We start from the raw sequence: 21,789 nt of genomic DNA, 5'->3' as shown, positions 1-21,789 counted from the left end.
CCCCTTTCGCGCTCAAGCTGAAAATGACCCAAAATGCTTGGAGTGTGGCCCCGGCCAATTTCAGCCGTGATGCTGGCATCCCTCGTTGCGGTGGAGAACCTGGCTTCCCCAGCACGTCCTCCTGCCCTACTCCTCGGCATTGACTGCATGCTGTGGAGGAAGGGATATCCCGTTTTTACCCCTCCTCTCCCCAGTGCAGGCAGGAAAGGATTCCTCTCGCCCAGTTCCCAGGACTTGGAATCCTGTGGGGGTGGATACAGGGGCACTCCGAAGCTCAGCGGGGCTGGAGGCAGGAAGGCACTTCCAGGTTACAAGAATCGGGACAGGTTGATCCTTCAAGTGAGGCTGTCCCTTACCCTGTTCCCTAACATGCAGACGCTGACCTCAGCACCTAGTGCGGGCTGGTCATACAGCCTCTCCCTAGACAGCACCTGCACCCATTACCTCAACATGGCCACTCCCACACACACACACATACCCAGGGGGCCTCCACCTGCAGCAGTGCTGGAGAGAAGCTCACCAGCCCGGGGGTCGTCTGTCCACAAAGCCTTGAGAATGAAGTGCACACACCACCACCAACACTGTTAGGACAACCATTTGGCACTTTCATCTCCAGAGTGAGAGAAATTCCACCTTAAATTATTAACATTTAATGGAAAGCAAAGTTTGGGGGCGGGATGATGTTAATGCCCTAATTTTTTTTTTTTTTTTTTGAGGTCTCCCTCCAGCAAACAAAGCTTTTCCTCCAGGTCATGGGAAGTGGGGCTCTGCAGTCTTATCTATGCCTCCTCCGTCCTGAGGCCGCTGGCTGCAACTGGTGGGACAAAGCCTGGCCTCGGACAGACGGGTAGGGAAGTATCTTGGGACCCAGACTGGTCAGCATAGACTGGCTCTGCCACCCCTTCTCCAGATGGCCCTATCACATCACCCTTTCTCGGAGAGTCTGGATAGTCTGACTTTCAATCTCTGCTCTCTTTTCGGGTGAAGGGCAGTTCTGAAAGTCCTAGGCTAAGAACAGAGAGGTTGGACCAGAGACCACGGCTGGGGGAAATGTGGGGTGCCACCGGTTTCTAAGGATGAAGTTCCAGGCAAGGCCAGTAAACAACCTAGTCTTTTATTTGCCCAAGGCCAGCTGTTGCAGGCACTGAGGCCCCAAGACTTCCAGAAGGGATGGAGGGAGGAGGGGTGAACCATCCTGCCTACCAGGTGCTGCCTGCCCCCATCCTGCTTCCTGCAGAAGGTGAGAGAGGAGATCAAGTGTACATTTGTGCCATCAAATATCTCCCCAGTTTTCAGATACTATAAAAATTCAGTTGTTGTTGAGGAGGAAACTGAGGCACATTGACCCCCCAAACCTCTATCTGCCAGTCCAAGGTTTAGCCCACACCCTCCTTCTCTCCCCCCCTCAGCGGAATGAGCTGCATGCTGGCAGCCTTTTGCCGGGAGGAGGGTCTCAGGAGCCCATCTGGTGGCCTGTGTGGGGGGAGGCCAGCCAGGGTCAAGGGCTGTGGATGGGGGAGCAGGAGGAGGGGTGTGGCTGGAAGAGCAGCTGCTGTGTGTGTGGGGGCAGCACTGAATAGGGAACCCCAGCTGGGGTTCCACAATGATATCAGTGGGGGGACAGGCAGAGCCCTCTGCTGTCCAGATGGGGAAACTGAGGCGGAGACCCCTCCAATCTTTGAGAAGGGAGGGGCCTGCCATCAGCTATTCAGGTCCATTCATCTTCCCCCAGGAAGGCACCACGGCCCAGGAGCTGGAGTGCCTTGTCAGCGGTCACTCAGTGTTTAGACTGAGACACAGGAGTAGAGAGCTGCAGGGTCACCTGGCCGCACAGACCCCTCCACTCCTGACAAACTGAGGGGCACCCTCCCCCACCTCAGCTGCTGGGAGAGGCAGTGCCGGGCTCGGGTGCCTGCCCGCCTGCCTGCCTTCCCCTGCTCACGTGCCTGAGAAAGGCTCATTTTTAGCACCTGGCCTCTTTTCCCTGCCTGGAGGGAGCTCAGGGGACAGAGGAGGGAAGAAAGCAGCCAAGGGAGACAGGGAGATCTGGAAGCAGGGCCCAAGGGGATGTCTGATTGTTCTGTTCTCCCCACCCCAAGGGGGCCCAGGCACAGAGAAGGGCCCTCAGCCGCCGTGCAGCGTGGATATGAAGAGGATGCTGTCCTGGTCCTGAAGCTGGTAGTCCAGCTCACCCTGGTCCAGAAGAGAAATAAGGAGACCGTCAAGGGCACTTTTCCAGTTTCTCCCCAGGTGTTGAGAGGGAAAGAGGGGGAGCCTGGCTGCTCTGGGAGAGAAAGATAGAATCTACCAGAAAATAACGGGTACCCTATACATTAACTAGCAAATCTCCAGGGTGGAGGAGAGCTCATCACTTCCCCCAGCTACCCATTCCTTCCTCACTTGGGGTGGGAGACTCAAGTAGCCTCAGTCTGGAGGCCAGATTGGGACAGAGGATTACGCAGCCACCCTATCTGCGTCTTATGAGAGGCCCAAGGCTTTCCTACCAAAGCAGTGAGGGGAGCGGTTGAGGGAGGGCTGTCCCCCGAGGTACTGACCAGCAGTTCCCAGTCGGCGTCGTTAATCAGCACCAGAATCCCTGGCCGCCTGTGGGAAAGATGGTGGTGAGTAGCAGGGCGTGAAGGGCGGGAGCGGGCAGGGGCAGGGGCTTAGACATTTGGGCTGCAGGAGTGTGGTGGGAGCCTTTTCTCTCGAGGGTCCCCATTAAAGATCTCCCAGGGAGTGGAGGCGACAGGAAAGTCTGAGGGCCAGATGGAACACAGGTGCAAATTCCACTGCCACCTCCCAGACCTCGGGCAGGTCATTTTGTTGCCCTGAGCATCAGTTTCTTCATCTGAAAACAGGGTAAATCACAGTGCCTTCCTCACAAGCTCTGCCAGAGGATGAAGGGGGATGATGCGTGTGAGGTGTTTGCTTGCCAGGGTCTAGCATGGGAACCACTGGTAGCAGCCTGTCTTTCCAGGGGTCTAACCTCACTGTCCTAGGCCTCCCGCATGCGTGTCCTGGAGAGGAGGCTACCTTGGCTTTTCTGAATCAGGGAAACCTGCCAGTGGCCCCGAGCCCCTGAAGGCCTGAGAGCAGCCCTGCCTGGAGTAAGGCAGGGTAGGCCGACATTTGGACAGGTACCTTAGCCTGGTTCCTGCTGGCAATGACCCAAAGAGCACTGCTGTCCTTGGGGGTGACCTCCACGACTGTTGGACCATGACCTGAGCCACAGGTTGGATGGCAGCCCTAGCCCCCAGGGCCTGCTGGTGAACCTCTGCTTCGAGGCAGATGAACAAGTCCCACAAGTGCCCTGGCCACTTCTGTGACATATCAGGCTGGCCTTGTTGTAGGAGTATAGTGACTTCATGGCACATGGAATCTGGATCCTTTCCTAGGAGGCTAAGCTGGGTCTGGGACAGATACAGAAGCTTTGGGCTGGGCTAGGGGTGTCCCCAGTGAGCATGAATGTGCATGTGTGTGCACACGCGTGCAGTGACTCCCTGTAATCCTAGACCTGCGCTGTCCAGCCCGGTATCTACGAGCTACATTTAAATTTAAATTCCATTTAAGTAACACTGAACACTTAGTTCCTCAGTCACACTAGCCACATTTCAAGGGTTCAATATCCTCATGTGCCTAGCAGCTACCGTATTGGACAGCATAGACAGAGAACATTTCTATCATCACAGAAAGTTCCATGGGAGAACACTCTCCTAGGTTGTCAAGAGATGAGAGAGACCTTGGGTAGCATCTTTTCCTCAGTAATGTCTGTATGGAGAAAGTAGCTGAGGCCCAGAGAAGTGAAGTAACTTGCCCAAGGTTCCACAGCAAGTTTGTGGCAAGCAGAAGACGGAATCTAAGTTTTTTGATAATTTACCAGTCTCCTGACCCAGGTTTTGAAAAAAAATCCCCAGCAGTCCAATGTGGTAGCAAGAAAACTGAAAATAAACTTCAACAGAGCTGGACAGAGCCAGCCTTTTCCTTGGAGGGCTAAGAGGAGGATAAACGGAGAACAGGACCCAGAGAAGGCTGTGTTTGAACCAAGGACAGGGGCTCAAACCTCCTTCCCTTCACCTGCCCTCCTCAGGGAAGGGAGAAAGGGACTCACACGCTGTCTCCCTGGATGAACAACTCTGGCCGCTCTTTTAGCAAGTTCTTCTTGATCCAGACAAGGAGGTTCCGGATGTCCCCTGGAGAAGAAGGCACAAAACAAACTAATGTCAAATCCACATGATTCTTGGCCCTCAGGGCCTTGCCTGGACCAGGAGGAAGTGAATATGGGGCTGAGAGGGCCTCTTTTAGACCAGGCTGTCATGGTCCCTGAACTAGTGGATTCCCAAGGTGAGGAAATGGACCTGGAGAGGCCAGTGACCTGCCGAGAGGTCTTCAGAGAAAAGTGGCATCTGGCACTGCTGAAAGCTTGAAGAAGAGGCAATGGGGATGCAAGGCAGACAGCAAGAGGAATGGTCACGTCCGAAAGGGCTGAGAGACAGACCTCCACCCACTAGCCCTTGAAGATGGTCTGAAACCGCCACGGGTAGGCTTCTGGGAGAGCCCCTCCACCTTTATCTCCCCAGCCAGTCCCAGATGGGGAGCATTCGGCTTTGCTCTTGGAAGGTCTGCATATATTTCCCTTTGTGAGGGAAGAAAAACAATTGCTGAGCCGATAACATCATTTAATTTCCTCTGACAGAAGGAGAGAAGGATCCTTCACCCAGCCGGAGACGCTGACAAATCACTGCCCCTCTACTCCCCCTTCGCAGAGCCCTCCAGGCCAGGGCGGCCACCCTGAAGAGGCAAGAGGTTCAGGGTCGAAAGGGCCTCTCCTGCTCAGCTGGACACTGCGATCTGCCTCTGTGATTCTGGGACAGCCACCAAGCTCTGTACATCATCTGGAGGCTCAGAGCCACCTGTCTCCCAGGCCTTCTCTCCTTTTCTGGGAGCCAGGTCCCAGGCCACGGCACACTGAACCTGGCTCTACCGTCTCCTCGAAGGCTGTGGCTCTCAACGATCCACGGCTCAAACAGAGCATCCCTGAGGCTGCAGGAGCAGCCTTCTCAGAGACTAGCTGAGACGACAGCTAGTCTCTGAGAAGGCAGCAGGGGGCTGGAGGTTAGCCATCCCCCTCCTGAGTCAACATCTCAGAGGGGCCTCTGTCCTGGGTCCGTGCCTGAGACAAAGCTCAGGGACTAAGCTGGAGAAGGGCCCAAGCAGTGCCTTGGTTTCCCTGACTGGAGGTGAACTCCAGGCGTGCAGGCGAGGGAAAGGCTGCCAATTAAGGAGAGGCCCAGCGCGTGTCACACACAGCACCAGCCTTGGGCAGGGTTTTAAGGCACTCAGGCAGGCTGCACCCTGGATGGACGGTTCACTCTGCTCTGTGCCAGCTTCCCTGGATTGTACGCCAGCAGAGCACAGGGCCATGGCAAGTGTCCATGGACTGAGACTGCGCCCCTTCAATTTTAATTCCTATTTTTAAACAAAGCAGATGGGAGTCTTCACGGTCCCTGGAGCGGGCAGGGGACGGCGAGTGTTGCCTCCAACTAGCTGCAGTCCATTTAGACTCCTGGCTGGGTTCCTCCCAGAGGCCTGGGTTTCAGAGGTTTCCCCTTGGCCTCCATCTTGGCACTGTCTGGTGGGCCGCCAGCCCATACATCTTGTGGCCGCTCGATAGAGCCGCCGGGGTCTGACACATCCATCAACCAGCCCGGCAGGCGGGGTTGTTGCCTGTGTGCGCAGAGGCACTGAGGGACTGACTGGGCAGTGCCGGCCCTGAGGGCCACCAGCTGCACCTCCACAGCCCCCGCTGGCCTGTTCAGAACCAGGACCCAGTTGGGTGACAGCCCTGGCTCCCTCCAAGAGGGGACTTCTGCTCACTCTCGTAGGCTGGGGGTGGTGGGGAGGACTAATGGTCATGTCAGGGTCATCCAAGTGATGGCACCATCGTGAGTCCCCAAGGGGTGGGCTGGGGGGGAGTCTGCTGTGGGTGCTGGCTCATTTATCATGATGCTTCTCTTTGCTGAGGTCATTCCCTCCCTCCTCTGCGCCCCCCAGGCCTGCCCACATTCTGATAGCCTGTTACCATGGTGAGGCCACCGCATCACCACCCGTATTGTTCCACCATGCCTGGATTTGGGGGCGGGAGAGAGGTGGAACTCCAGGGCTCCCTTCGCAGGCTGCAAGGGCCACTCCGCCTAGCCTGAAAACACACCCCCAGGACATCGTGCTAGCTTGCCGAGGCCCAGAACAATATGCAAATAGCCTCCAAGCCAGATGGTCGGCTTCCAAAGGCGCCCAGGGGAGGGGAGGAAGGGTTAAGCAAAGTCAGGGGGCTGGTGGCTCGGGGATGGCTCTGGGGAATCTCACTTGCACCTTCCTCCTGTGTCCTCCTGCCTTCCCATTGCTACCGATGGTGGCTTCCCTCATGGGATCCCATGCAATCACTCACAAGACAAATATTTACTGAGCAGCTACTACGTGCCAGGTGCCAGGGAGATGGCGGAGAGCAAGGCGGACACAGAGCCTACCCTCATGGAGCTAAGAGGCCAGCAGGGGAGGCAGACATTACTTAATTAGTCGTGACAAATGCTCTCTCCTTTGTGTGGGATCAGAAAGAGCTCTCCTGAGGATATTAACATTGAAGCTGAGGCCTGAAGGATGAGAAGGGTGGGATGGGGGAGTGTGCCAGACAGAAGGAAGAACATATGGGAAGACCTGAGGCAGGTTGGAGTTGGCAGGTTCAAGGTAACAGAACAGAGAAGGCCAGAAGATCAGCCTGAGACAAGGCCGGAGATGTAGCCAGGGCGGGACTATGCGGGGCATGTGTGGGCCTTGAGAGGGGCTGCTTGGGAAGAGGCCTCTCCCTCCTCGGGAGCCCCAGGGGTATTTCCTGAGTGGGAGCCCCAGCATGCAGCAGGGAATCTCTCACACAAAACACCCCTGAGACGTTTACTGAGCACGCGGACAACTGTGGACGGAGCGGGGGAGGACTGGTTAAGAACGGGACTCAGCCCTGGGTTTGAGTTCGACTCCATCACTTCCTAGTTATATGACCTTGGGTAAGGAATTCGCTTGAGCTTCCTCTTTGTCAAATGGGAACTGTAAGAATGCCTCATAGCGTTGTTGTGAGGCTCAAATAAGATGGTCCACATAAAGCTCTTGGCACTGTGCCTGGCACAGCGATGCTGTAATGCTTCTATGAGCCAGAGGAAGAACCTGTACCCTTTAATCTCTCTTGCTGCCCTGAGCTTCCACATGCTCTGCCCAGGGGCCTGGCACCTCAAGGACATGCTTAGGAAGCTCTGGAGGGTGCGGTACAGTGAACTATTGAACAGACACTGCTGGGACTGGCTGGGGTTTTCTGTGGGATCCACTACCTTTCTATCAGACCTGGAGAGGAAATGAGAGAATGGGGGCATTGGGAGAGTGGCGAGGGGGCCCCAAACACCGGCCTTCCCTTCACTTTAGATTTTCAAACTCCTAAGATGCTCCCTGGACAACCCAGGTGGAAGGAATCACACTCTGAGGGCAGGCAGCCCAGGGCAGGGAGATGAGCACCCCAGTGTAAGGTTTCCAGTGCAGGAAGCCTTGGGACCTGGCCTGCCTACTGGGGGAAGAGCAAGCGATGGGAGCTACTGCTCCCACGGCAGAGGGGTGAAGAGTTCGGGTTCTGGAGCCGGAGGGCCTTGGGCCGTGTACTAGATGGCCCTGGGTAGGACGTCACTTGACCTAGGTCTCAGGGTTATCCTCTAACAAATGGGGATAATCATCCAAACTCCTAATGCCAAACAGCAGGCCCAGCAGTGTCAAACAGACCAGACAAATGCACATTTGCCCGCAGTGACTCAGGATTGCTTATCCTGTGGGCTGCCAGAACCTTCTCCTAAAGGCTGCTGGGAAAGGGGCACCACACATGCCCCTCTTAGCACGTACAAAGGCTCCCACCAGAATCCCGTGCCCCGGTGGATTTGTCCTTGTCTGGGGACAATCACCACCCACTGTGGCAGGGCCCCCATGGTGTCCTAGCTCTCTGGTCTCATCTGATATTGCATCCCGGCTGCGGTGGACCCTCATCCAGCCTCTTCTTGAAGGCCTCCGGGGAGAGCTTTTCTCCCAACCAGAAATCTGGCTTCCTCTCCCTGCCACTCACCGAGCCTGGCTAATCCCGGGGACCACGCCAACAAGTGTGGCCCCGCTTCCCCACACCATGCAGACTTGGGAAAGACGGATCCCCTACGTCTTCTCTTCCACAGGTTAAGCCGCTCCTGTCCCCACCACGTCCACCAGGCTCCAGGACAGGGCTCTTCTGGGAGCCCACCCCAGGCCTTAGTTGAAAGGGGAGAAGAAAGAGCTGGGATGGGGGGAGTAAAAAGACAAGAGAGGGTAGAGGGAACATCAGAGGGTCCATTTACAAGTGAATGGGGGTAAGAATGGAGCAGTTTGTGGGCTAAACTGGCCTCAGAAGGAGGTTTACAGATGTGCGTGGGGACGCTCCTCATTGTTTAATTAAGCAGAAAGTGGATCTTTTCAAAAGCAATTTTGCACAGGGACTGAGAGTGGTTGGGGGGAGAGGAGGGTGGTGGGGAGGGGATCAGCAAACAGGCCCCAGAGCAGAGAAAGGAACAGCTGGCCCCAGAGAGGCTGTGAAATGCATGCTAAGCAGTTTAAAGCGCCTGGGAGCTCCCTAGCCGCCCCTGCCTCCCGCGCCAGCCCCCCTTTAATACAATGGCAGGGCAGAGGGGCAGGGAAAGGTGAGGCAGATGAGTCTCTTCCTGGGGCCAAGGCAGGTAATGCCCACACTGGGACGGCCGAGGTTTTGGGTTTGCTCCAGGCCACTGACCAACCATGGGCTGCGAGCCTTGTGTTCAAAGGATCCTTGAGGCAAAAAGCCAGCTCTCGGTGGCCAGTGCCCAAGCTGGTGGGTGCCTCCCAACCCTGGCCACTCAAGGCCTATTCCATGGAGGTAGTGGTTAAGACCCACCCCCCTTTCCCCTGCACACGCAACTGCTCACTGGATCAGTGCACCCTGTTTCCCAGAAACCATATACTTAGATCTGGAAGCAACTTTCCAAACTGCAGATGTCAAACAGATAACCAGCTCACTCCAGACTAAATCTAGCCCCAACCTCCCGTTTTACAGGTGGAAAAAAGAGGCCTGCAGAAATAACTAATTTGCCATCGCGCGCTGCCAGGGCTCCTCTCTTGCGATCTCACCCACTTTGGCCTTGCCCAGCCTCTTCTCCCAAGTTGGCTGGGCTGGAAGCTCTCGCCTGGCCCAGGACCCAGGGCCCTGTTTAGTCCCCTTGTTTGTGAGCCTTGTCACAATCCATGACCTTATGGCTGCTATTTTCTCTGCTGGAGTCTCCAAGACCTGCCTGGCCAAGTGGCAGCCCCTGGGCTGGGAACGCTGCCAGACGGCAGATCTGGGCACGGGCTTGGGGGAAGAGTGTTACTTTCCCAGTGGCACCAGGCCCCTGCCCTCCTGTTGGGCTCCGTGTGCCAGGGTGAGGCCTGGTAGCTGCCAACCAGCTCTGCAGCTGTGATGTGACTTACACCTCTGGGCACAGAAGGGCAAAAATGGAAGCCAGAGGTAGAGATCCACAGCCAAGGGCCCAAAACTGAGCACATGGGCCATTTCCGCTTGCCTCTCCTGCCTCCTTTTCTTTATTCCAGAGCGGGGAGGATAGGCCCCCACCTGTTCCCTAAGCAGTAGATGGGGCATCCAAAACCTGGGTCTCAGCCCAGCCTCCCTACTTGAGTAACTCTGGACAGGTCACTCTCTTTCTCTCTCTGTGAGGTTTGGTTTCCTTGTCGATAGATAATATATACTGGGCTCATAATGAAAATTGAAATAAGTAGCTGTTGGAGGCATGAAAAAAAGTGTAAAAACTGGAAAATACACTGCACGTTTGAGATGTTATGTAATTCAGGGAACCTCTTGGGATAAATGGTAATGGGTTAGTGGTACCATGCAAGGACGGCAGCGACCCTGACATCTGCTTCTGAACCCCAGCTCTGCCATTTATATAACAGTATGACCTGGGGTAAGACTTTTGACATCTCTGGGTTTGGGTTTCCACTTTTTAAAATGGGAATAATAATGATAGCTACCACATAAGAATTTGTGACAATTATTGGTACAACCAGGCTGGGGCTTTGCCTACCATGCCACACTCATCCTGTGCCCCTTATGACACTGGCCTTCCTTCAGGTCCTTGACCGCCCCAAGGCCTTCTGCCCAAGAAGTACTCTGTACTTGGAGTGGGCCCCCCTGCATCTCTACTCTCCCTCCAATTTATTAGGGTGGCTTCTTTTCATTCTTCAGGCCGTAGCCTCAAGGTCACCTCTGTAAAGAGGCCTTCCCTTACCACCTGTTGTCTCATTCAAAGCACCTTTCTGTTCTCCTCATGCCAGTGATGACCACTTGTTCAGTTACGCATTTGCGTGTTTACTTTTTCACTGCCTGGCTCCACTCCCGTTACTCTGTAAGCTCCATTAGGGCAAGAACCATATCTATTTTGCTTACGACTAATCACCAGCAAACTAGTACAGTGCCTGGCACAAAGGAGACATTCAAAACACGTGTGCCAACTACAGGAAAGATAAAGTACTTACTTCCATGCCTGGCACTTGGTGCCAATGAATGAATGAAAAGGGGCTGGAATGATTAAACTCAGGACTTGCATGCCAAGCAAAAGCAGGGGGAAATAAATCATAACTTGTGATATTTTAATACCTTCCCAGATAAGTCTTTATGGCTGAATCTTTGAGAGGCTTCTGAGAGCCCCTTGTTCTCTACCAAGGCTGCATAGCCATCTGTCAAACTAAGAAACCATTGCCTTTATCATCTTGGGTCTTCCCCACCAGGGACACAATCCCACAGTCCTGACATTTAACCCCAGCCTAATGCCCACACCCAGCTCCAGGGGGCAGTGCCCTGTCCCTTAGTGAGTGTCCCCCGGCCTCTGAATGTGGCACACAGACCCGCCCTATGCCATTGCTCTCCAACCCAAGGGAGGGTCAGAAACAGCTTTGGTAGCCAGTGAATCTGGGCAGTAATTGTCTGACTCTTGGCAGATGCATGTCCAGCCCCAGTAGACTCCTGTCGAACCTCACTTGACCATTTTCTACTGCTCACCTCCAGGAACCTCATTCCCCTGCCTCCTCATAGAACTGATTTCCTCTTCTTCCTAGAAGTATCTCAGCCCTAGGCGAGACGGGCGCCCGTCCCTGAACATTCTGCTCTTGCTAGGATCCACTGCTAGGGCTGCAAAGCACCTCCCCAGTTGCAATGTCCAGCCCCTGCCTCTAGGTTACACTGCTATTACCCAGCTGGACCTCTGGAAATCAACTCCTCACTCCCTCCCCCCGTCTGAAGGCAGGGTCTGTCTCCCCAGTGCCTGGTACATGGTCTGCAGCATGGGAGGTGCTCAGTGCACATTCGCTAAAGAAAGGTGAACAGGTATTTGAATGAACACATGGAAAAACCCCCGTCTCCCTTAGTCAACCTCCCTTCTCCAACCTCCTTTCTGGCTGGATGCTTTTCTTCTCATCCAAATCCTGTTCCCACCATGTAAGCCCGTGTGCATTGTTCCATTCTTGACGAAGGTTACCTCTTTCATGAGGACATCTCTCTGCTGCCATCCAGTGCATGGTACAGCTGGCTGACACCTTCCAGCAACCCTGAGAGATAGGGATTACCATCCCCACTTCACAGATAAGAACACTAAAGCTCAGAAAAGTGAGGTGACTGGCCTAAGGGGCTAAGGGGATTCAAACTCAAGTCTGTCCAGGGAGTTCCCTGATGGCCTAGTGGTTAGGATTCCGGGCTTTCACTGCCATGGCCTGCGTTCAATCGCTGGTTGGGGAACTGAGATTCCACAAGCTGCGTGGCGCGGCCAAAAAAAACCAAACCAAAACAAACTCAAGTCTGTCTGAATACAGAACCCGCACTCGTAAGGACTAAGCTAGGCCATCTCCTCCCTACAAAGCTGGCTGATTGCGGAGAGGATGCGGGGACAACTTGGTGATCTCTCTTCCTTCCTCCCCACTGGCCAGGGAAATTCACCCATTCTCACTTGAACGGGGCTGAGCGACCCTGTGGAGCAGCTCCTGCCCAGTGGCCCCCAGGGAGGGGCTCAGAAGCCCATACTCACAGGGTTCCTCCTGTCCAGGCAAGGTGACCTGATGCTTCTTCACACCGTCAAACAGGAGACTCCGCACCGCCCTCTGCAAAGGAGGGCCAGAGAAAGAGCTGGGTGAGCTCCTGCAAACTCCTCAGAGACTGAAAACTGAGGAGGAGGTTGGCTCCAGAGGCCCAAGAGATGCAGAGACCAAGGTTCAGGAACACCCTGGGTACCAGCGATCAAGCCTCAAATGTGGCTTCCTGATGTGTAAAGCAGGAGAGAAACAATTTTATTAATATTTAAGTATCCAAATTTGCAGATTCTTGTTTTTATTCCTCTGCCTTAGTGCACAGGGGCAGAGCACAGGCTTTGGAGTTGTGGGCCTTGAGATGGAGACCAGGCTCTACCTGCGCCTGACGGCGAGACCTTGGGCACGTGACTTCATCTTCTGAAGCCTTAGTCTTTCCATCTGCAAAAATGTTGAGAAGCTACCATGTGGCACACTAGAGACCCTGTGTATCCAGAGGTTTCCTCTGGCTTGGCAATGCTTTGAAATTCCCGGCCTGTGCCCCACGCCCACCCCCACTGCTGCCTGGTGGGCGCACCACAGTGCTGTAGGGTAAGAGACCCCACTGGGCTTAGCAATAACCCTGCCATTTGCTACAACATTCTTCCTCTCATTTCATCTTCAGGGACTCCCAGGGAAGGCGGGGAGGGAGGCGGATATTATTAACTCCAACCAGTGGAGAAGCAGACTGGGGCCAGGAGAAGTTAAGTGACGTGTCCAAGGCCAGACAGGCAGTGGCTGAACTAGGATTTGAATTCTAACCGGTTTCTGGGAGAAACAACCAAGACTCCCCCAAAGGTCAGGAAGCCCCTTGAGGCAGAGTCTGGTTCACTTCTGTGTGCCAACACCTGGCCAAGGGAAGACTGGGACAGCAGAGATGCTCAAGCCAAGTGCAGAAGCCAGGGCTCAGGATGCAGACACTTGGGCTCTTTCAGTGCCCCACACTGCTCCTCCCCCTGGGTCCTCCATTCCCGTCTCAGACTTCACGTGGATCTTAACTGAGAAGGCCTGAACAGACTTTTGACGGATGTGAATTGCCTCCCACCCCACCACCCTTCCCCAATTTCAGAGAACAGAGATGTCCTGAGACAGTCCACTGGGAGGCAGAGGCAAGGCAAGCATTGTCATGGGGGAACATGGGGCGACTGTCATCAAACAAGGTCACGCTTTGTTGATGCAGAAATGTGGAGGGGAGAGGAGGCCCATCTGTGGTCGTGCACAGGGCCATTTCAGCTGCAGACCCGCACAGAGCGTCCATTTATCCCCTTCCAAGAGCCTCGTTCTCTCCTGGGTGGGGGCTGGCACATGCAGCAGCTGGGGTGGGGGAGGGTGGCAGGCAAGGGGCGACAGGAGTTGGGGGTCAGAGGAGTGGGAACTGGAAGCACGGGGATCCAGGCAAACAACTCAGATCGGCCAAACCTGGTGGTGCCAGGCTCAGAGGCCAGGGCTGTTTTTCCCTTCACAAGCGGATAAAGAACCAGTCTGGCTCAGAGAGTGACCTGTCACTGCTGGGTTCACTAGCCCTCGAGGGAGGGGTTGGCATTTTTGTTGTCAGCACATCTGGAGGGAAGGAAGGTGCATGCCCAGCCTCTAGAGTGATTCAGGGAGGCAGGAGGGGCCTGTTTTGGTCCCAGAAGAGAACCAAAGCCAGCCTCTTATGTTCTACAGGATTTGCTATTCAAACGCAATTAAGGCATTACAACCTAAGATACCTGTCTTTCCTCCGCTCCCCAGTCCTCGGTGGGAGGTGGCTGTTGGTACCAGTGACTGGTACAGACATTCCCAAAATGGCCTTCACTTTTTCTAGTTTATCGTCATCTTTTTACCTTATATATTTTTATTTTTATTTATTTCCCCTCTACCTGCTGGCCTGGTACACAGCAGGCACCCAAGAAATATTTGATGAATGAATGAAAATGCCCATTTCCCTCACTTCTTCTCTGACCTCAATGGCATTCCCTCCCTTTGCCAATACCTACCTCCCAGACTAAAGGAGGAGGAAAAGGGAGAAGGAAGAGGGCATCTCACATCTGTACTACATACTCTGCATCCTCTGTGACCTGAGAAAATGCTCTGTTCAGGAGGCAAGATGAGGATGGCAGAACTGGTCAATGACAAGAGGGAGAAAGGTGGGCGAGGTCTTCTAGAGCGTCTATCAGAGCTGGTGGGGCTGAGGGGACCATATCTGCTCAGGGGAAAGAGGCAAAGGCCTAACCCAGTCTCTTCAAGGATTGGGGTGGCACTCAGGGACAAAAGGGAGAGAATGATGGGCAAGGCAGCTTCTTTGCACATCTACTTAGGTTCAGAATAAAGGATGAAGGAAGTCTGCTAAGAGACGTAGGAAATGAAAGAAAGGCCGGGGCAAAAACATTGAGACATTGAGACATGCATTGAGACAGAGACAAAGAGGGAAGGAATCTGGGCTTGGCATACATATTGGGCATTCTTGCTTCCCGAGAAGCTGCAGTTCTCAGGGGACACTGGGGTGGTGGGTGAAGGGAACGCTGTCTTGCCTTGCCAGGGTTCACTACTGCTCTTGGGGGTAAGGGAGGCTGAGATGGTCAAACCAGAAAACGGGTGCTCAAGCTAGTCTGTAAGCTCTGCAGGGCAAGGACCATATCTTCCTCATATGACTTCCCCACTGCTGCCAGCACAGAACCTAGCAAACAAGACATTTCTGAGAAACAAATACCATGTCTGACTCAGTGAGCATGACAGGTAAGCCGGCTGTAGATAAGCCTTAACACTGGCAATCTGCAGCTTCTCCCTCTTCAGCTCTGCTGAGGCCTGTCAAAGCAGCAGGGATCCTCCTAGAACCCCCAGGCTATGGGGGGCATAGCTGGGCAAAAGGTCAGAAAAGCAATAGAGTCAGGAGGCCAGACAAACATAGTTCTAATTGGACCCATGGGGCCAGACAATATCATCAATTAAAATGCAGTTAACATTCATGAGACTACCCCCTTGTAAGGGCCAGAAACGCTGAACGCTGGAGGGCATGGACAAAGTTCTATTTATCTTTGTATCCTCTGTGCCTGGCTCACCGCCTGGCACATGGTAGGCACTCAATAAATGACTGGTGAATGGACTATGCAATGAAGGAAAAACATGAAAGAAACTGGGGGCACCCAATGGAAGGAAAGGCATTTATGGGCAGAGGTTTTAGATTCCCATCCCGGACTTTTCCTTTCACATAAGCCTTGTCTTGTTTATCTTCACACACAAAGACAAATCTAGTCCCAGCTTTTCCACGGGACTCTGGAAATTATATCACCCATCTCCTAGGGTCTCAGCTTCTTTGCCTTCTCTCTAACCTCTGCAGTTTCTCTCAGCTCTGAAATCAGATGAAAAACCTTCTGTTTGTAGGAGGCAGAAGACAGTGGCTTGAGGAGACTTCCTCCCTCCTCTGTGTTTCTTCAGTTATTGGTGTGTGTGCCCCAATCCTGCACTTTTCATCCTGTGCATACTGTACTGTCATCAGGGTTAGTCTCCTCCGCTGCGCTACCTCACTTAGCCCCGTACCGCCACCTGACTCAGGAGCTGCAAGAGGCACTCAGTAAGTGACTGATGAGTAGCAAGTTTACGGAATGTACTGAAAGGGGTTCAGGTCTGTTCAACACCCCCAAATCTTGGGAAGGGGAGGAAAGGAATCTCGTCTTGGCCACACACCCCACGAGAAACAAGGCTCCAAGAACCGTGAAAACGGAAATTGCTGCCAGAAGAAAGAAATCAGGGGGTGAAGGTGCTCCTTCTCGATCCGAGGAACTCAGATACCAGACACACGGGCCTGCTCCAAAACGGGGTTGGCAAAGAAGGTAGAGAGGCCGCCAGCTAACCGCCAAGCCTTTTGAGTCTGGCAGGGCTCAGGGTACGGAGGAGTGCCCAGACCGCACCTCCACGCCCCGGCGTGCGCCTCTATTCCCGGACATACGGCCTCGTGGCCCAGGCGGACCGAACCTCTCAAGCTCTCCGAGGCGGGTGCCGTAGCTCAAGGAAGTCGCCGGGAGCCTCGGCGATTCGGTCGTGACAGGCCCCAAGGCAGAGGGAGGGGAGTTCCGAGCCCGACGACTTCAATCCATCCCCACGGCGCCCCAGCTCTCTGACTCACCCGAACTCCACCTCCACAGACAAGGGCGCTGCCATGTTGAGGAAGCCGAGCTCACAGGAAACTCTCTTCAACTTCCGACGCTACTGCCTCGTTTCCGGTTGCCGCGAACGGAAGAGGCGGTGCCAGGGAAACGCTCCTGCTCAGCTATTGGAGGGAGGCCTGGAGCAGGGAGCTGAGCTTGGAGGATAGTGGGCCCGGTTGAGGACCTTTGAGTTGGTCCTTTTGTGCAGTTTAGGGTTGGGGCTCAAACAACCAGGGCGGGCAGCGACTGGCATGAGCCACAGCTAGGCGGAGGAGAGCCCTGGCATCTTGGTGCTGAGACTGTGAGCCACGTTACAGTTTATCTTGCATTAGTTACCAGTTCTCTTCAGTGCGCACACCGCTTGGACGAGCCCGTCCACTCGTCTTGAATTATAAGTGACCCCCAAATCTTTATTTCCGGCCCAGAAATCTCTCTCCTGAGCCATCGACTCGCAATCCAACCGCCCTGTCGATTTGGATTGCACTCGTTCAACAGATATTTATTGCACGTCCTCCGTGTGCCTGGCATTTTGGTTGGTGCTAATGGATGCGGGGGTGAACGGGATAGGCAAGGTTCCAGCCCTTAGGGCACTCACAGTCTAGTGGGGGAAACTAATCAAATAAACATACGAGTCATGCTAATAAATGTAAAATCTCAAACTGAAAAATGATCTGGAATTATAAGAACTTCAAAAAGAAAATGGATGGACTGGACTTGGGCTGAGCGCTAAAGCCTGAGTAGAGCTAACTAGGTGGACGTGAGGGGAGAAAAACCTCTGGGAGCATTCCAGCGAGAACAGACGGTGCAAAGACTCTGGGTGGGAGAACGTGCTGGAGCACCAAGAGAAGGTGGAAATTGGGGAGCAGAGGGCCTGGAAAGAGATGAGGCTAGAAAGGTGGGCAGGGGCCAAATCATGCCTTGCGAGCCAGGTAAGAATTTCAGTCTCTATTCTAAAAGCAATGGTAGACCTTGGAAGGATTTTGGGGTGTGTGTGTGGTGTGTGTGGTGTGTGTGTGTGTGTGTGTGTGTGTGTGTGTGTGACATTATTAGAACTGTGTTTTAAAATATCCTTCCTGGGACTTCCCTGGTGGTCCAGTGGTTAAGACTCTGTGCTACCACTACAGGGGGCGCGGTTTCAATCCCTGGTCGGGGAATTAAGTTCCTGCATACTGTGAGGCGTGGCATATAAATAAATATATACATACATAAATATATTTAAAAATATCCGGGCTTCCCTGCTGGCACAGTGGTTAAGAATCCGCCTGCCAATGCAGGGGACATGGGTTCGAGCCTTGGTCCGGGAAGATCCCACATGCCTCAGAGCAACTAAGCCCGTGCACCACAACTACTGAGCCCACGCGCCACAACTACTGAAGCCCACGCGCCTAGAGCCCGTGCTCCGTAACGAGAAGCCACCGCAATGAGAAGCCCACGCACTGCAACGAAGAGTAGCCCCCAGCTCACCACAACTAGAGAAAGCCCGCTCGCAGCAACGAAGACCCAACACAGCCAAAAATAAATAAATAAATAAACAAATAAATACATTTATTTAAAAAAACCAAAAAAACCTTCCTGGCTGCAGTGTGGAGAACGTTTGGGGGGAACAGGGAAGGAGATAGGGAGACCACTGCAGCCTGTTACAAAAGCCCAGGGCACAAAAGGGGTGAAGTGGATCTCCCAGGGCATCTAAACCACACTTCCAAAATCGAACCCAGCATTAGTAGAGTAGGTGGGTAGCCTGGTGGTTAAGGGTGGATATAAGGATGCAGTCATCACTAAGAGCTGCCGGCTTTACATCCAGGTCCCACCACTTCCTGCTGTGTCTTTGGTTAAGTCCCTAACATCTTTGTGTCTCAGTTTCCTCATCTGTAAAATGAAGATAGTAACAGCCCCCATAGGGTTGTAGTCAGAACTAAGTGAGTTCTTGGCACAGTGCCTCGCATCCTAAAACAGGCTCCCCGTGTTCCCCATCTCAAGGATACCACTGCCATCCACGGAAACACCTCAGCAAGACACCTTGGACATTGTTCTTAATTCTCTTCCACACCCAGACAGTCACCACATTTGGACTCGTCTCCTTGTTAAGCTGATTTTGCAACCCCACGTTCTTCCACCACCGCCACCCCCATCACCTCTCACCTGCACCTGCTCCTCTGGCCTGCCTGCCTCCCACTCCCTCCCTCTGGCCTTGGCTTCCTTGTACAATTCGACTCCACAGACAGCCCTGAGCGCCTTCAGTGTATCAGGCACGGTTCCAGGGCACTGGCAAAATGAGGGCAAATGAGACACAGCCCTGGTCCTCGAAAAGCACAGAAGAATCCTGTGGTAAATGGAAAGGCCTCCAGTGGAAACTGTGGAACTCAGTTTCCCCCATCTGTAAAGAAGGTTTTGGGGCAAATGATCTCTTAAGGTCTTTTCAGCAAAAATATTCTAGGGAATTCCCTGGCGGTCCAGTGGTAGGATTCTGCACTTTCACTGCCAAGGGTCTGGGTTCGATCCCTGGTTGGGGAACTAAGATCCCACAAGTTGACAAGTGAGGCATTAAAAAAAAAAAAAAAAAAAAATATATATATCTATACAACGCACACATACACACACGCACACACACACACACTCTCACATATTCTAAGATATTTCCACGGCTCCTCCAAGGGCTGAGCTCTAGAAACCTTGCCTGATTCATCCTAGAGCCTTAGCTCATAATAAAGAGCTTTATACATTGTAGAGATTTGGTAGTGCTTGCTGAATGAGTTAATGAATGAATGCCTGAGTGAACACATATCAATCCTGTGCTCAAAGTCAGTTAATGTCTTCTCTTTGCCAACACGGTAAAGGCCTCTGATTTTAGCCCACCTCTATGAGTTGAATATCTTCTAACCCTGTGAACCGCTGCCTCCTGAGGCTGGAATGGAGGAAGCTAAGGAGCTTTTGAAAAGCTTCTCCATTTGACAAACATTCATTGACCACCTATTAAGTGCCAGGTACAGTGCTGGTGCTGGAACACAATGGTGAACAAAACCAAGGGGTCCCTGCCTTCCTAGGGCTGATGTTTGGAAAAGACACAGATGTGAAAATAGACCACACAGGTGCAATCAGTAGCATGAAGGGGAACACGGGGCCTGGTGGGAGTTGGAGGAGGACCCCTGTCCAGCCCTTGGGTTAGGCAAGCCTTCCCAGAGGAAGTCACATCGAAGCCCAAGTCCCGAGGAATTGTGGGAGGTGGAGGTGGGCAGTAGAGGGCATGTAGGGAGGCCAGAGGAGTGGGAACCCTTCCCACATTTCAACAGGCAGGGGGGCCTCCAGTTTCTCCTGGCAAAGCCCCAGAGACTGGGAGACTCACTTCTCAGTAAGTCAGCCCACTCTGAATGCCTGGCTCTCATTCTTAGAAAGTCCTTTCTCCCTGACCCCAAGCCTACCCTACTCAACTCCTAATTAGTAACAATAACAGTTTAACATATTATACTCATTCAGCAAGTACTGACCCCCACTCTGCTCTGCCAGGAGCTTCACATGCATGACCTGATTGATGCCTCACAGGGGTTACTATTAGCGCCATTTTTCAAATGTGAAAACTGAGGCTGAGAACCGGTGACTTGTCATGGACCCCTACGTGTCAGGCCTCGACCCCAGGTGTTGTGCCTTCAGGATCCCTGACCCTCACTGCGTCCTTTTGGGCTTGGCTCACCCAAATGCCTTCCCCTGGGATCCACGCAGAAGAGGGCTTGGGCCCCAACCCCGTCCCTCCAGCAGGCTGGCTAGCCGGGTGTTGGCCTCCATCCCCTCTGAAGCTCCTAGGGAGACAATGGCGGGGTCTGCAGGGGAGACGAGGGGCGTGGGGGCCCCCCTGCCCGCTGCCCTTTGTCTCCCCGCCTGCTCCCCTCGTGCGCCCCGGGAGGCTGGGAGGCGCCTCTTGCAGGCTTCCACCTCCCATTCTTGTGCTAATTGGGTGTCAAGCTGAGATCAGTGAGAAAGAAATCCGCCCCGGCTCGGGTTAACTGCCGCAAAGATGAGGGCTGAGCCCAGAATATCATTAGGCCGGGAGGAAGCAGGGCCCCCTCCTCCAGGGGAGGGGCTGGCCACGCATTCAGGCCCCTTTGAAAGTCACTCAGTCGCCCCTTCCCTTGCCGCCAGCGCCTCAATAGGCCCCTCAGAGGTATTTAACCTTCTTCCCAGGGATTGAAAGTGATACACCAAGCACTGGCCTGGGCAGCCACTCGCCTGTCTAAGGGTGGTAGGACCTCTGGGACGCTCAAGGCAGGCCCCTTCCAGCCTCCCGGCCCAGCCTGCAGATGGGAACACTGAGGCTCTGGGAAGGGGGCTTGCATCCCAGCACTGCTATTCACAGGCCCTGTGGTCTGTGGAGAGACTTAGCTTCTCTGAGCCTCAGATTCCTCATCTGTGGAGTGGGGATAAAAATTTTAGCTGCTCTGTGTTACGGATTTAATGAAATAACGCACATAAAGTGCTTGGTCTCACGTCCTGCACATACGAGGTGCTCCACACGCAGTGGCTGTCAGCAAGTCGAAGGAAATGGGTTTGGCCTGATACAAGGATTACCTAGCTGAGCTCCCAGTCCTCAAGTGTGCAAGAAACGCCCACAAAGGATTCACTCTGCATACCTTGCCTCAACTCTCCCCCCAGCCCCACCGCTGCAGCCTCACTGCCCTTCTTTCATCTGCCCTGCTTGCCCTTCACTGCCCTTCACCTCCAGGCCTTTATGTTTTGCGGCTCCTTCTGTCTGGGCCATTCTTCCCTCTCCTATTCTTGGATGACTCTTCCGTGAAAAGCCTCTGTGACCATGAAACACGACTTCCTCACCTCCCCCACACGCCGACCAGGGCTCTGGGTTAGGGTGCAGCTAAGCACACACCCTTTGCTTCTTGACTGGCTAGGCCCCTCTCCTCTGCCCCCAGATAGTGGGCTCCCTGAGGGCAGATCTGACCATGCCCCGTCCCCCTGCACAGAGTAGGGCTTTAGCATCTGCTCCGTTGATGTACTTACACAGTGCTTTGTAAACTGTGAAGCACTATGTAGATGTCAGGAAATGCCCAGTAAACAGTAGCTATCGTTAACTTCACAAGCATGTATTGAGCACCGACTGCAGGCCCAGGGGATGACTCGCACAGCCGTGGTTTGGGATGACCAAAGGCAGACAGGAGAGCTGCAAGGCCCAGGGGCCCACCAGCCCCATCCCTACATGGAGGGGCTGGGGGCGGGTGCTGGTGCAGAAGTGGGAAACAGGCCTAGTCTGGGGTCTTAACACCTCAACACTGCTCCTTTTTTCTTTTAACTACCATGTACTGCGCAACTATCAGCACCAGACCCCGTGCTAAGAGATTTCCAAGCATGATCTCATTACACGTTCACAATTGTCCCAATGTAGGGATTCCTGGACCACCATTTATGGGAGAGGAAACTGAGGCCTAGCCTGGCAAATGGACTTGAACTCAGGCCTGATTGGTTCCTGAGC

General features: G+C 53.8%; 1 protein-coding gene across 1 annotated transcript; it reads right to left on the bottom strand.

The window, feature by feature from the left end:
• Window positions 1-1,095: 1,095 nt before the first annotated feature.
• Window positions 1,096-16,332, bottom strand: URM1 (ubiquitin related modifier 1). The gene is made up of 6 exons (XM_036854190.1): window positions 16,298-16,332; window positions 14,706-14,727; window positions 12,156-12,228; window positions 4,112-4,193; window positions 2,556-2,604; window positions 1,096-2,193 (listed from the first exon to the last, which is right to left on the bottom strand). The coding sequence occupies exons 1-6, from the start codon at window positions 16,330-16,332 to the stop codon at window positions 2,125-2,127; spliced, it is 330 nt and encodes a 109-aa protein (XP_036710085.1). The 3' UTR covers window positions 1,096-2,124.
• Between the last annotated feature and the right edge of the window lie 5,457 nt (window positions 16,333-21,789).

The sequence above is a fragment of the Balaenoptera musculus genome, chromosome 6 (genome assembly GCF_009873245.2).
Source record: "Balaenoptera musculus isolate JJ_BM4_2016_0621 chromosome 6, mBalMus1.pri.v3, whole genome shotgun sequence".
Taxonomy (NCBI): domain Eukaryota; kingdom Metazoa; phylum Chordata; class Mammalia; order Artiodactyla; family Balaenopteridae; genus Balaenoptera; species Balaenoptera musculus.
This window is presented reverse-complemented; position numbering and strand designations above follow the sequence as displayed.

Coding starts and splice junctions, on each gene's coding strand:
- URM1 (XM_036854190.1), bottom strand. CDS start 16,332: ATGGCAGCGCCCTTGTCTGTGGAGGTGGAGTTCGG. Junction 14,728..16,297: donor TCTGTGGAGGTGGAGTTCGG/GTGAGTCAGAGA, acceptor CTTACCCCCAAG/AGCAGTAGTGAACCCTGGCA. Junction 2,605..4,111: donor TTCATCCAGGGAGACAGCGT/GTGAGTCCCTTT, acceptor TCTTTCCCACAG/GCGGCCAGGGATTCTGGTGC.